The sequence below is a fragment of the Centrocercus urophasianus genome, unplaced genomic scaffold (assembly GCF_019232065.1).
Source record: "Centrocercus urophasianus isolate 14NV4802_14NV808 unplaced genomic scaffold, USGS_Curo_1.0 seq_1429, whole genome shotgun sequence".
NCBI lineage: Eukaryota > Metazoa > Chordata > Aves > Galliformes > Phasianidae > Centrocercus > Centrocercus urophasianus.
In genome coordinates, this window is record NW_024884619.1 from 1 (window position 1) to 14330 (window position 14330).

General features: G+C 60.0%; 2 protein-coding genes across 9 annotated transcripts; one reads left to right on the forward strand and one right to left on the reverse strand.

Moving 5' to 3' along the window:
- The first annotated feature begins 48 nt into the window (after window positions 1–48).
- On the forward strand, window positions 49–10289 carry LOC122158494 (CUGBP Elav-like family member 4). Of its 7 annotated transcripts, none has more exons than XM_042815205.1 (13): window positions 49–245; window positions 2160–2242; window positions 5034–5082; window positions 6049–6177; window positions 6257–6336; window positions 6733–6876; window positions 7009–7153; window positions 7235–7384; window positions 7485–7547; window positions 8202–8282; window positions 8371–8514; window positions 9115–9269; window positions 9409–10289. In XM_042815205.1, the coding sequence occupies exons 1-12, from the start codon at window positions 101–103 to the stop codon at window positions 9240–9242; spliced, it is 1341 nt and encodes a 446-aa protein (XP_042671139.1). In that variant the 5' UTR covers window positions 49–100; the 3' UTR covers window positions 9243–9269; window positions 9409–10289. The 7 variants fall into 7 exon arrangements, with proteins under 7 accessions (XP_042671139.1, XP_042671140.1, XP_042671134.1 ...); XM_042815206.1 differs by having other exon boundaries at window positions 59–245; window positions 6052–6177; XM_042815200.1 differs by having other exon boundaries at window positions 65–245; window positions 8205–8282.
- A 942-nt stretch (window positions 10290–11231) lies between these two features.
- On the reverse strand, window positions 11232–13694 carry LOC122158493 (protein mono-ADP-ribosyltransferase PARP6-like). Of its 2 annotated transcripts, none has more exons than XM_042815199.1 (8): window positions 13517–13694; window positions 12930–13039; window positions 12768–12840; window positions 12563–12632; window positions 12024–12103; window positions 11891–11954; window positions 11731–11815; window positions 11232–11663 (listed from the first exon to the last, which is right to left on the reverse strand). In XM_042815199.1, the coding sequence occupies exons 1-8, from the start codon at window positions 13649–13651 to the stop codon at window positions 11561–11563; spliced, it is 720 nt and encodes a 239-aa protein (XP_042671133.1). In that variant the 5' UTR covers window positions 13652–13694; the 3' UTR covers window positions 11232–11560. The 2 variants fall into 2 exon arrangements, with proteins under 2 accessions (XP_042671133.1, XP_042671131.1); XM_042815197.1 differs by having other exon boundaries at window positions 12930–13042.
- Between the last annotated feature and the right edge of the window lie 636 nt (window positions 13695–14330).

Sequence of the window (14330 nt, forward strand, 5' to 3'; positions counted from 1 at the left end):
GGCGGCGGCGGAGGCGGGGGCGGGCCCGGCGGGGGCGGCGTTCAGCACCGCGAACAGCGGCCGAGTGAACGGGCTGAGCCACCCGCCCGGCGCCATCGCCATGAAGGACCACGACGCCATCAAGCTCTTCGTGGGGCAGATCCCGCGCAACCTGGAGGAGAGCGACCTCAAGCCGCTCTTCGAGGAGTTCGGCCGCATCTACGAGCTCACCGTGCTGAAGGACCGCTTCACCGGCATGCACAAAGGTACGGCGGGGAGCCGGGGCCGGGCTGGGCACCGTGAGGAGGGGGCGTCCCCGGGGTGGGCAGTGTGAGGGGAAGATGCCCCTGAGGTGGGCGCTGCCAGGTGGGTTCAGCCCTGGGGTGGGCGATATCAGGTGGGTACGGCCCTGAGGTGGGCAATACGAGGTGGAGATGCCCTGAAGTGAAGGCACCGTGAGGTGACGTTACCCCTGAGGTGGAGCTGCCCCTGCGTACCACCCTAGGTATGAGACAGAGGCACCTCTGTGGGGAAGGCACCGCTGAAGTGAAGGAGCCATGAGGTGGAGGCGTACCCCTGTGTTGGGTTATTTACCCCTGAGGAGGGGCACCATGAGCTGGAGGCGCCCATCTGAAGCAGAGGAACGAATCCCCAGGATGGGGACGCTCACTGGGGGCTGGGAGCTGCTATAGGAGCACCCTGGGCCAGAGCCCCCCCCGCAGCTGGGAGCACCGCCTGGATCTGCAGCACCAGCGTGGGACCATGGAGCTCCGGCTGCCACCTGGACAGGGCCCTGTGCTCCTCTGCAAGCTGTCAGCGTGTCCCCAGGCCGTGGGCAGCACCTGCCTCGTTGGGAATATTTTGGAAGCTGGAACTCATCACCGGTGGATGTCAATGTGCCGATGAGGTGGGGTGACCACTAGACTCCCTTCTTCTTGGCACCGTGGCCTCTAAAATGCCTCCGAAGCCGTGTTTGTGCCCCAAGCCAGGGGCTTTGCATCGTGCTGCCCCTCAGCTCTTCATCCAGCATCAGCTTTGGCCACCATGGCCCGGGAACACGACGTGACTGCGGATGCTGCTCTAATTCAAATGCCATCCGTGCTCAGGGTGAGCCTCCGGGCACAATTGCTGCCATCGTCACTGCCCTCCGAACTTCTCCTGGGCACCGTCCCCATCATTGCCCGCAGGGAGGAAAATCAAAGGCAAGGCGAGCGGAGCAGAGGAAGCCAGCTTGATTACAGATGGTAAACACTGGAAACGCAGGCTGCTGGGAAGGACCCAGCGCTCGGGCTGAAGCAAGCCGCAGCATCAACCTCCCCTCTCCACCTCAGATTTAGCCGAGGGCTCTGTCCTTGCTCCCACCAGCGCAGATTTGCCCCAAGGGGGGTGAAGGACCCCATCCTCGTCGCCCCCCGCTTCGCTGCTGCGCTCCCTCTCCTCCGAGGCACGCTGATTGTACTTATTAAGAGTTATTAATACTTAATCAGCTGGCGGATTTAATTGTGCCAATATTAAAAATGCATCAATGTCAATTTTATTCATTAAATATTTACTTTGTTGAAGGGAAACTGTTTTGCTGCTGTTTTAATATCACTTTCCGAAGCTTTTGGATGTGACCTCGGTAAATCCGAGGAGCCCTCGGATGGGGAGCGACGTGGCAGCACGGGGCCAGGGCAGGGACCGGCCGTCCCCCAACACGAGCTGTGGGGTCTGAGTGCTTGGCAGTGTGAGCTGGCGTGGGAAAACCTCACCCCAGGCACGCTCCTGCTCCCGAAGTGCCGCGACGTGATGCTGGAGGAGCCGGAGTGCCGTCGCCATCCGCAGCAAGGAGGAAGCTCTGGGGTGCGCGGCGTCGACGCTTGGAAATGCGCTTCCTGGAGAACGCTGGCTGCGGCTTCCCGCAGGGCTCCCTGGTGCTGTGCTCGGGGCTGCACGCTCTGGCTTTTCTCCTCCTTGCATCCTGCCTTTCTTGCATTCATATCTACCACTCTGTTTTGGGGCTGAGCTGAGGTCTAGCAGTTTCTATTGTGCACACGTGGCCCCAGGATGGGTGATGCGGTGCCAGGTGCTAGGGTGGGCAGGTGCCGGTGCACCCCAGTGCTGCAGTAGCCTCTGGCTGGTGGGATTTGGGTTGCTGCAGGTGTCTCCCGGCCACTAATGCTGTCTCCCCATCTCTGCAGGCTGTGCCTTTCTCACCTACTGCGCCCGTGACTCGGCCCTGAAGGCTCAGAGCGCTCTGCACGAGCAGAAGACGCTGCCAGGGGTAAGTGACGGCAGGGAATCAGGGCGAGGTTTGGGCTGGGGGCACGAGATCGCCCTACCCCTGCCCACCCATGATGGCGTGGGTGCTGCACCGGGCCCAAGGCAATGTACACAGGCGTCACTTTGCCTCAAGGATTCAGCTGTGATTTTGTCACTGCTGTGAGGAATCTGGGGAGCTCAGTCAAGCGCCTGGGGACAACACTAGCATGGCCACAAGACCGAGTCTGACACCACCTCCGTCAGTCCCAAGCGTGTGCTCAAACGTGGCCTCATTAAACACGGGCTCATCACATTTAAGCAATCCCCCTCCCCAGGGCCCAGGGTTGGTGGGTGACCAATGCCAGGGGTGCAGCGCAGGCCCAGTGTGACGGACAAGAGCTGCTCCAGTGGCCGCAAACCAAGCATTGATTTTTCTCCCGCCTGCGTGCCGCTGTGCTTTCTGCGGGCTCTGACCTCCCGAGCTTTAACAAAGTGAAAATAAATATTTAATTATTCTTCTAAATCAAAATCAATAGGGCCGCCGCTTGGCTGGGGAAAGCGCGGGCTCCGTAAATATAAATACCAACCTTGGGCGTGCGGAGAGGCCTTTTGTTACGGCTGGGAGGGACATGCCCCCCCCCCGTGGCCTGGCCACCATCACTAGGCTCCAGAGTGAACAGCCCCAGGGCGGCCCTGCGGGGGGGCTGAGGCCGTTCGCACAGTGCCACACGTGCCCATCATCCGCCTCTTTGCAGTGCGTGCACCGCGTGTCCTCGCACACGCGTGCACACGGTGCACAACCGCTGTGTGGTGCTGGTGCCGTGACGCTGTGCTCGCACTGTTGTTCATGGGTGTGACACCGAGTGGGTACGCGTCTGCAGGTTTGTGCTCGCACGGCCGTGCTGGTGCTTGCACCCCCATCTTGTGCTTGCACACCCGTGCTGCTGTTTGCACACCCCCCAGCTCGCCACCCCCCGGGTCGGATCCCGCCCCTGGCGCGGTGCGGGGCGTGGCCTGGCGGGGGGCGTGGCCTCACGTAGCCCCGCCCATCGGCCCGGCCCGGCCCGGCTCGGCTCGGCTCGGTGGGGCTGCGGCTGCCCCTCTCTCGCCCCGCCTCCCGCGCGCGCCTCTGCGCGAGCCGAGCCGAGCCGGGCCGAGCCGAGCCGAGCCGAGCCGGGCCGCTTTGGGTGGAGCCGGGCCGGGCCGGCCCGAAGCGAGCCGAGCCGGGCCGAGCCATGCAGCTGCCGCAGGTGCCAGCCCCGGGGCCGCGGCCGCCCGTGCTGTGGGTGCCCGCGGGCTCCAAGCTGCTCTGCATCGAGGTAGGGCCCCCGCCTTTGTCTGCCGGCACGGCCCCGCCCGGCCGGGTGCATCCCTGCGGGTGCGGGGCTGTGCGGGTGGGTGCGGAGCGCGGCTGCACCGCGGGGGGCGGGGGTGGGCGGCGGGTGGAGCCGGGGGGGGTCCCGTCCTGCGGGGGGGCCGCAGCTCAGCCTGCGTGTGTGTGTGTGTGTGTGTGCAAGGGGTGTGCAAGAGGAGTGCGAGGGGTGCGCACGCAGAGGTGCTGCACGCACGCTGTGCACCGCTCCGGGTACGGTTCTGCCTCTGGGATGGCTGAGCATGCAAGCATCTGTTGGTGGTGCCGGGTGTGCAGCCGTGTAACTGTACATGTGAGTGTGAAAGCGTGTGCCGCGCACGTTCACACCCGGTTCACACCAACGGTGTGGGTGCAGCTGTGCCCCAGGGGTGTGCAAACGTGTGCACACGTGTGCGTGGCACGTGGACACACGGCAGCGTTTGGGTGTGAGCGTGCACAGGGGGTGCTGTGCTGGGAGGGCTGTGCACGGGGGTGTGTGTGCAAGCAGCGCTGCCCAGACCTCATTTTGGAGCTGCCTGAGCGGGGCGGTTGCTGCGGGGGGGAGGTGGGCTGATGCCCATGGCCTTCCAGCAATGGCCGTTGTGATGGTGAATGTGGCTGCTGGGTCGGCTGAGGGACAGCGCCTTTATCCCCCCCAAAAATGGAATTCGCCCCTGCCAGCTGCGGTGGGGACCCAAATATCCCTGTGTCCCTCGATGCCAACACAGGGCTGAGGTCCCCCCCAGCCCGGTCCCTCCCCGGAGCATCCTTGCCTCGCACTGACATCTCCTCCCCGTGTTTCCCTGGAGACGAGGCGGTTGCCGTGGAAACCGCCCTCCTCTTCTTCCTGAGCCTTCCTCCTCCTCCTCATCGCCACCCGGGGCTGGCGCTGCCCCCACCCGGCTCTGGGGGTGCCCCACGGTGGCATTTTGGGGTGCAGCGTCCGCACACCGCTTGCACGCTCCTTGCACGCGTGCCAGCCCTGCAGGCGTGTGCCCCATCACGCGTGACGGCTGTTGCCGTGACGACTCTATCAAGCACATCAGCGCGGGGGAAGCACGCTTGTTGCCATGGAAACGGCTGTAATTGTCGCACTTTTTCAGAAGAAAAAGGGGAAAAAGGAGGGGGAGAAGTGGGGAAGGGTGGCCCCGGGCTGCGTGGGGAGGCACAGCCATGGGGAAGTGCGGACCCCCTGTCCCAGGGCACACGTGTCACACCCACAGGTGTGGGCACAACGTCGTGCCAGGCGTGTGTCACACCCACACCCGTACGGCCCCGCTGCAGGGTGACGGGAGCCACCACGTGTCTGTGTCAGGTGGCTCTGGACATCTGACCATCCCAAAACACACCCAGCCCTGCGGGGCCAGGGGCAAACCATCCCCAGAGCCCACCCTGCCCCGTGTGCAGCGTCCGTCAGGATGTGACGCTGTGCTGACCGCCCGCTGCCGGTTGTGTGTTGCAGATGAACCGCCCCATCCAGGTGAAGCCGGCGGACAGCGAGGGACGAGGAGGTAGGAACAGCCACCCCAAGGCACCTGGGGGCGATGGGGTGGCGGCACCAAGGGGTGTGCTGAGCCACAGCCTGTAGCTCGGGGAGAGGGCTGAGACCTGGCATCCTCTCATCACACCGATGGAACCCGGAGGCTGGAAATGGCCCTGGGTGACCGCAGCAGCGCCGCGATTGCACTGTGACCACGGGTGCTGGCTGATGGCCGGCTGTGTCCATCCCTGTGTGCAGTGCGGCCGTGCGTGCGCTCAGCACCTGGTCCTGAGCACGGTCTGGGTGAGCCTTGGAAGGACCTGCAGCAAATTACCCACGCGGTGTCTAGCTGGGGACGGGTTGCAGGTCGATAGGTGCTCCTGCCCCTTGCCCAGGAGCTGCAGGGCCCCTCAGCAGATGCTGGCTGATGTGTAACCAGCAGTGTGTAGCCCCAATCCTGGCACTGATTCCCTGTGTGCTGACGGCCCCGCTGCTGTCGCCTCCCGCCGTTATTTCTGCATTTCCCCGGCAACGCTCCGACAGGGCACCTTATTTTCTTTGTCAGATGCCATTAGCGCACGGTGGGAGCGCGTGACCGCGCGAGGCAGATGCTGGCAGTAATCACGAACTCCTCATTATTTACTCTCCCTTCCCTCGTTTTCTGCTTGTCGATGTCCCTCGGGCATGGCCACGGACCGCGGGCTGTTCCGATGGTCTGTCACACAGACACCACTGCTGGCGTTTTGGGGCTCCTTTTGTTTCCTGGCCGCATACCCATGGTACGGGATGGCATCGTGGTCTCCAGGAACAGCCCCAGCTCTGCCTCACCCCCAGCAGTAGAGGTTTCCCCACGCACACACATTGTAGGGTGCTGTGCATCCTCACCACTGGGTTTTGCGGTGCTGCTGTTCCCTCCGTGAGCCATCTGCATGCTGGGGATGGGAAGGGGATGGGTGCCGCGCAGCTCCCCCCGCCGACAGCTCTGCTTTGCCTCCAGAAGACAGGAAGCTCTTTGTGGGCATGCTGGGGAAGCAGCAGAGCGAGGATGATGTCCGGCGCCTCTTCGAGCCCTTCGGACAGATTGAGGAATGCACCATCCTGCGTGGGCCCGATGGGGCTAGCAAAGGTGGGAGCACGGAGCAGAGCCCGGCAGCGAGGCGTTGCCTGAACACCTCTTGTCACTGTCCCTGTCCCTCTGCCTGCAGGTTGTGCCTTTGTGAAGTACAGCAGCCATGCCGAGGCACAAGCCGCCATCAGCAGCCTGCACGGCAGCCAGACCATGCCGGTAAGCGCTGCCCGCGCTGTCCCCTAATCCAATCACCGGCTAATTTGATCGGTCTAATTGGATCACAATCCCGGTGTGTTGCCGGGATCGCCTAGGGTTCATCCCTGCCGCATGCCGGGGGTGGGCATGCGGGGCTGTGGGAGAAAGGTGTGGTTTAATTAACAACGAAGGTCAACACCGCAGATGAGGGGGAAAGGAAACAGCGGTCAGGGAGCAGCTGCCGGGAGGGAATAGGGCTGTAATTAAACCCCGCATTGATTGCTGCGTGCTGCGGCCAGCCCAGGCGGCATCCCCAGGGTGCTGTGGCTGCGGGGTGTCCCTGTGCTGGGGTTGCCGTGGGTGACGTGGTGGGGATGTGGTCGCGGCCCCGCTCAGCCCTGCCTTGCTGTGCCGCAGGGCGCCTCATCCAGCCTGGTGGTGAAATTTGCGGACACGGACAAGGAGAGGACCCTGAGGCGGATGCACCAGATGGCGGGGCAGCTGGGCATCTTCAACCCCATGACCATCCAGTTCGGCGCCTACGGGGCCTACACACAGGCGGTACGGGGCCTCTTGGGACAGAACCTGATTTTTGGGGGGAATTCGCCAGAACGTGCTGATCTACACTCCTCGCTCCTTTTTTCCTCTGTGCCTCACTCGCTTTTCCCTCTCTCCTCGGCTGTCCTCTGTTAGATCATGCAGCAGCAGGCGGCCCTGATGGCAGCGGCACAGGGGACCTGCCTGAACCCCATGGCCGCCATCGCCGCCGCTCAGATGCAGCAGATGGCCGCCTTCAACGTCAGCGGGCTGGTGGCCGCCCCCCTCACCCCCTCTTCAGGTAGGACCACCCTCCCTCCGGCCGCCCCCTCGGTGGCCGTGGGGCCGCAGCGGCGCTGAGCCGCCCTCCGTCCTCTCGCAGGTACCAGCACCCCGCCTGGCATCAGCACGGCGCCCGTGCCCAGCATCGCCACACCTATTGGCGTGAATGGCTTCAGCCCGCTGCCGCCGCAGACCAACGGGCAGCCCGCCTCCGAGACCATCTACACCAACGGCATCCACCCCTACCCAGGTAGTGCCCCGCGGGGCTCAGGCACGTTCCCAGCAAGTGCCGGGAGCCGTCCTTGCTTTCCCTTTGCTTACTCTCTTCCTTCTCCCTTTTTTCTTCCTAGCTCAAAGCCCCACAGTGGCAGATCCCCTCCAGCAAGCCTACGCGGGCATGCAGCACTATGCAGGTCTCACACTGGGCTTTGCACTTCTTCATCTCTCCCCTCTCTGCTCTTTGCGGGTTGGGAGTGAACTGGGCTCACGTTACTGTGTTTGATGCAAGTGTGAGGTGTGGGAGCTGTGGGGCAGTGATGGGGGCGATTCAGATTCAGAGCATAGTCCCCTAATCCCATCCACTGCGTTCCTATTGCCCTCACGCTGGTGCTCTGGCAGATTTTGGAGACAGGCTGGAGGAAAGTTAATTAGGAGCACTGGTGATTGTTTCCAAATTTTCACCGGAAAACCAAGTTCTTGACCCCTGGTCATTGATAAAAATCAAGTGAATGTGCTGCTTTCTTCCTCAGTAATGGCACATTCCTGGTGCTCACAGCATCTCCCTTGGGAGAGCCATTCCCATGTCCATCACCATGGGAGCAAACACCTCAAAAAGAGTTTTAAACCCCAATTGCACCATCCCACTGTGCCAACCCTCTGCTTCCTGATAGAAGGTGGTTGGGAGAGACGAGGCTTTGGAAAGCAGCTACCAGAGCGGTGCCCATGGGTGCTTGAACCTCTGTGCCACCAAACCCAGCATTCTGGGGATGCGTAGCAGCAGGAGATGTCCCTGTGGGGGCCAGTCCCCATCCTGCGTCGGGGTTTCAGTGCCACATTCTCTGTTCCAGCAGCATATCCCACTGCCTACGCACCCATCAGCCAAGCCTTCCCTCAGCAAGCGCCCATCATCCCGCAGCAGCAGCGAGAAGGTAAGGGGGGCATCCTGCGCTCCGCGCGCTGCCGGTGGCCCCCCGCCTGGCAGCTGACGTGTGGCCCTGTCCTTTGTGTGTCACCCAGGTCCCGAGGGCTGTAACCTGTTTATTTATCACCTGCCCCAGGAGTTCGGGGATGCGGAGCTCACACAGATGTTCTTGCCTTTTGGCAATGTCATCTCTGCCAAAGTTTTTGTGGATCGTGCTACCAACCAGAGCAAGTGCTTTGGTAAGTTGTTGTGTGAGCAAAGCCCAGAGCGGCGTGGTGGCTGTCAGTGTGGGGCTGAAGGACCACACCGTGTGGGGACAGAAGGATGTACCCTCCTGCTGCCACATTCCTTGTGCTGTTGACGCATCGCCTCAGTGGCCACAGATCTCATCCTCCAGTGTCCCTGCAAAGCCATGTCCTTTGGTGTCCCCACTGTCACCTCACCGTCCCCACAGACCTGCTCACCTTGACATCCCCACAGATGTCACCACCTTGTGTCTCTGGGACTTCGGTCACCTCAGATTCCCTGTGGACCGCATGTGGGCCTTATCACTGCAGTGTCCCCACCAATCCCATCACCCCAGTGTCCCTCTAGATCCTCTCCCCCAGAGTCCCCACGGATCCCATCACCTCAGTGTCCCCACAAACCTCGTGTTCCTGAAGGTGCCATCACCCAGTGCCATGCAGCCCCACATTCCAGAGGCCGTTCCTGGGCTGAGTGAGCACCCGTGGGGAACGTGGGGCCCATGGTGAAGTTATGCCATGACCCTGTTGAAGTCAAGCAGCTCAGTGTGGCATTGACAGCGACAAACCCTGTGTCACCCTGTTCCTCACCCCCAGGTTTTGTCAGTTTTGACAATCCGACCAGCGCTCAGGCAGCCATTCAGGCCATGAACGGCTTCCAGATCGGCATGAAGAGACTAAAAGTCCAGCTAAAGCGGCCGAAAGATGCCAACAGACCCTACTGACCCCTGGCACCCTGGCCCCGCAGAGAGGTACGAAGGCACCTGGCAGCGTCACAGGCCTGTTTATCTTGGGATAAAGAGCGGCTGTTTTGGTTAAAACCATGCTGATGTGGGATCTCGTGGGTCAGCAGTTGCCTGGATCGCTCACGGCACGTTTGCTGTCTTGCAGGTCGGGCGTCCCGCGGTGTCTGCCGACTTCCCCCTTCCCCAAGTGCAGTATCCAAACCCGTAACTCTCTTTCTTTGCAACATATCCCGGAGGAGGAGGAAGGAGAAGAGGAAGAGTTTTTGGAGAGAAGAAAAAAAAAAAAAAAAAAAAAAAAAAAAAAGCGAAGAAGAGAGCCATTCTGGTCGTAGCTTTTCTATTTCTTTTTTGATTATTTTTTCCAACCGGTCTTGTTTGTTTCTTAACGGGAACGAGAGAGCGAGGAAGGCAGGAAGGAGGAGAGCGACGCGGCGTTGGGGCTGAGATTTGCTGCCGGGAGAGGACTGAGGCCCGGGCAGCCGGGATGTGAGCTACCTTTTATAAGCACTCATTTGCTGCTACAAATTTCCCAAGAGGAATGAGGAAAAGAGGCTCCGGATGGATTATAAACCAAAGCCAGCGGGACGAGACCGGCCTCGGGCGATTCACCTGGAGGATGCTTGTTTGGAAAGGGAAATCTTGGTGGTTTTTTCCCACGTCTGGCTGGGAAAAAGAGGGAAGAAAAAGGATAAGAGGATGTTGGACTTATAGAAGATATATATAAATAAGTATATATATATATATATCCCATGGAGCAGGGCAGCGGGACACGCGCTTCCCCCTGCTTGTCACTGGCACAGGGACATAGGATTACTTGTTTCAGAGTCATATCATTCCTTAGAGTTTAGGGACCAAAGGACTATTGCTTTTTTAAATATATATATAAATAAATTAATTTAAAACACACACACACACACACACACACAAAAAAAAAAACTTAAAAAACAGGAAGAAAAAAAATGTATGAAACGCCTCGGGCGCATGAGCTGCGAGCGGCGCCGGGAGGAGCACGGCTCAAGGGCTCGGTGTGGGGGGCAGTTTGTGGCCAAGCGCCGGGGGGGACGCAGAGGAGATTTTGGGGGGTGAACGTGGCCAAAAGAGCCCTTGGTCGCCTGCGGGAGACGGTGAAGCGATTTGCTTCTTTGGCTCTTTTGTGAATTCTTTTTTTTGTTTTGTTTTGTTTTGTTTTTCAGCCAAAAACGATTAAATAAAAAAATGTGAGGTTTCGGCAGAAACAAAGCGAAGTGAAATAAAATTATTTTGTCAAAATCGTCACCTTGGTTTGTTCTTTGGAGCAATGGCTGCCGCGAGCCGGGCCGACACCAGCCGTGTGTTTGGAGGAGGAGATGCTGCGCACCCACCCGGACCCGACCTGCGCACACAGCTGCTCCTTTGGGGATTTTGCTTTGTGTTTTTCCCAGGAATCGCCATTTCCCAAAGGAATTTGTCCCCGAGGCCGAGCAGCGGGAGCAGGCAAGGCACGGGCTGTCGGGCTGATTTAGTTTGGGTTAATCTCAGTGTGAAGCTGCCTCTGTTCCACCCTGCCGAGCCCCCCATCTAGGGGCTTTCTTCGGGGTTTGCACACAGTGGGAATTGGCTGTGCGGGCTGACGTCTGTACCTCTGTCATTGTTGGTGTCTGTGTCGGCTGAAATAAAGCACAGTCCAGTGCAGCTCTTGTTGGTGTGTCTCTGCTCCTGTCCCCACGGCGTCCCTCCGGTGTCCCCAGAGCACAGCAGATAGCAGATGCTCTCTGTGATGCAACCCTTGCTCCGCAGCACGTGGCACAACCACACTGATACCTTTGGAGCGGCCGCATCGCATCTCTCAACAGCCCATCCCTTCCCGTGTGCCCACCGCTCCTCGCAGCTCCATCCCATCCTTATGTCCCCATCCCTCTGCCTTCACATCCTCTCCCCGTGTCCCCTTCCCTGCACCCTCAGCCCAGCGATGCACTCAAAGAACTTCACGCCATCACAACAGATCGCTTTCCTCTTTTTTTTTTTTTTTTTGTTTGTTTGCATCTATTCCTTTGGGTTTTTTTTGCTTCGGTTTCTCATCAATAAAAACGCCATCGCCACAAACGCGAGGAGGGACGGCCACCAGCACGGGGTCGGGGATGGGGTGTAGGGGACAAGGGAACTGGCAGCCTGCTCCCCACTGTTCGCCTATGTGCAGGGGGGAGCCGTGGCCCCACTGCGACCCTCCGGCATCCCCACACCAGCGCCCACTGCCCACCCCACGCGCCCATCCCTGACCGGGGCCGTCGCTCAGCACCCCGCAGCAGGGTCCCCGCTGTTCAGTTTGTGTACACCTGAGTCCCGATCACACGCATGATCTCCTTCTGGATTTTGGGGTCCTGAGTATTGATATTGGCGTCTCCCACTTGGCCGTCTTCGTACCTGGAGGGAAAAGCGTTAGCCGTGCCCACAGGGCGACCGTGAGCGCAGAGATGGGGTTGGCACTCACACAAAGAAGAAGCGGGTGCAGACGTGGTCCGAGACGGGGCAGACCCAGATGTTGCCGTGCTTCTGCAGGTCCTTGGAGGTGATGACTGCGGAGGAAAGGGGCGCCATGTGAGGGCTGTCACACCAACACACCCAACCCCGTCGCCCCCACGGCCCCGCACCTTCGCAAAGCGCGATGCAGTTCAGGTTACGGCTCTGGAGGAAGCGGGACTGGATGGAGCGGGTCTGTAGGGAGAGCAACTGGTGTCACCCCTGCCCGCTCCCAGCCCCAGCCCCGTGTCCCCGCCACATCACCTGGGGGATGGTGTTCATCCGGTTGTACCTCTGCACCAGCTCGTCCTTTGAAGGCATCCGGTGCTGCCCTTTCCCCATCCCTGCAGACAATGACACAGCAGTCATTCCCGGCACCGTGGGCTGGGGACACGGCTGCCAATGGGCAGCAGCACCCCAGGCTGACGCAGGGTGACGGTGGTGAGGACATGTGTCACAGACACCCCTGGGATAGCCACACCAGGAGCTCCATCCTGCAGGCAAACCCAAACCCCCACAGTGGGGGCAGTGCCTTTTGGAGTCGGCACAAGGAAGAAGCAGCTGTCGTGTCACCTTAAAGTCATTTTTTCAGCCTAGGAAATGCCCATTCTCTGTTCTTTTTCCCTTAATAACCGAACGGGTGCGTCAGAATGCCCCGATTTGCTGGGGAGAGGACGATGAGGGAGAAGGATGCAGGATGTGGCTGGGACACCTCAGTATCCCGATGCCACGCGGCTCCTCCGTGCCATGCAGGGAGCGGGATGGGAGCACAGGTGGGACCAGCGGAGCGGGCAGCCTCTTACCTGAGTATCCAAAGGAAATACTGGAGATGGGGCTCAGATAGATGCCCTTGCCATAGGCTGCTCCATGCAGCTTGCAGGAAAACACCGGGGTGAGCAACGCGGCACCCACGGCAGCGTGGGCACGAGGCACGGCCACAGCACCCCTGGGGCTGCCCACATCCCTCCCCACCTGCCGGGATCCGGAACCGGCATCGGCAAGCGGTACCTGCAGCTTGGTGTAGGACGCGTTGACCAGCCCGTTGCGCAGGATGGAGTGCCAGTTCTCAATGTGAGAGCCACTGCAAGAGCCGGCGTCAGCCCCACGGCGCCCGGCCCTGCAGCGCCCCATAGGGATCCCGCAGACCCCCACCGCCCCGCAGCTGCTCACTGGAAAGCGAAAGTGCTGCCGTAGAGCTTCTTGGCGGTGCGGAACCGGGCCTCCTTGGCTGGGGGGCTGCTCAGCAGGAGGAACTGGTGCGAGGTGTGCATGAACTTCAGCTGCTACCAGTGGAAAGGGCAGAGCAAAGGCAGCGCCGACGAGGAGAGAGGAGAGACAGACGGACGCAGATCATGCACGGCAGCCCCCAGCCCTGCGCCCACCTCAGCGCTTTTCAGACGCTTGGCCATGGCAGGAGGGCCAGGATTTCTAGGAGCTCACCCACTGCTTCCTGCAGCATCCTGTTTTGTGTCCCAATACTGCATCCCACAGTGCACACCCCACGTCCTTCATCCCTTATCCCACAACCCGCATCCCATGCCCTCAGACCTCCATTCCATACCCGTACATCTACATCCCTCCTCCAGCTTCCCATATTCCATCCACATCCTCCATCCCACATCCTGCATCCTCCATCTCACACGGTGGCTGCACAACCTGTAGCTACACCCATACTGCACATCCCACCCCCTGTACCTTACACCCCACACCTTACATTGCACAGCTCACACCCACACAGCTCTGGCCATGTCACTTACCCTGCTGAGGGGCAGCTTGACAATGTGGGATCTGTTGCTGGAGATGATCCTGTGGGAGCAGGATAGAAGGAAGATGAGATAGAGCGGTCCCACCTGAGTCCCACTAGTCCCTAAACACTTTTGACTCCATACCATCCCATCACATCACATCCCATCCCACTGCATCTCATCCCATTGCATCACAGCGCAATCCATCCTCACACTACTGCGTTCATTTTTGGACACCTCACTGTTAGAAAGACATTAAGGCCCTGCATGTTAAGAGAAGGGCAACGGAGCTGTGAGGGGTCTGGAGTGCAAGTGTTATGGGGAGCAGCTGAGGGAGCTGGGAGGGATCAGCCTGAAGAAGAGGAGAGGCTCAGGACAGACCTTATTGTTCCCTACAATTCCCTCACAGGAGGCTGTGGCAAAGTGGGGGTTGGTCTCTGCTCCCAGGTAACAGCAATAGAATGAGAGGAAATGGCCTCAAGTTGTGCCAGGAGAGGTTCAGTTTGGATATTAGGAAAAACTTCTTCTCAGAAAGTGGTCAGGCACTGAAACAGGCAGCCCAGGAAGGTGGTGGAGTCACCAACCCTGGAGGTGTTCAAGAACTCTGGACATATGGCATTGAGGGACATGGTCAGTGGGCATGGTGGGGATGGGTTGATGATTGGACTAGATGATCTTAGCAAACTCTTCCAACCTTAATGATTCTTTGATTCTGTTGTTGTATCCCATCCCACTCCACTCCACCACATTTCACTCCATCGCATCCCACCCCATCCCACCCCATCCCACCCCACCCCATCCCATCCCACCCCATCCCATCCCATCC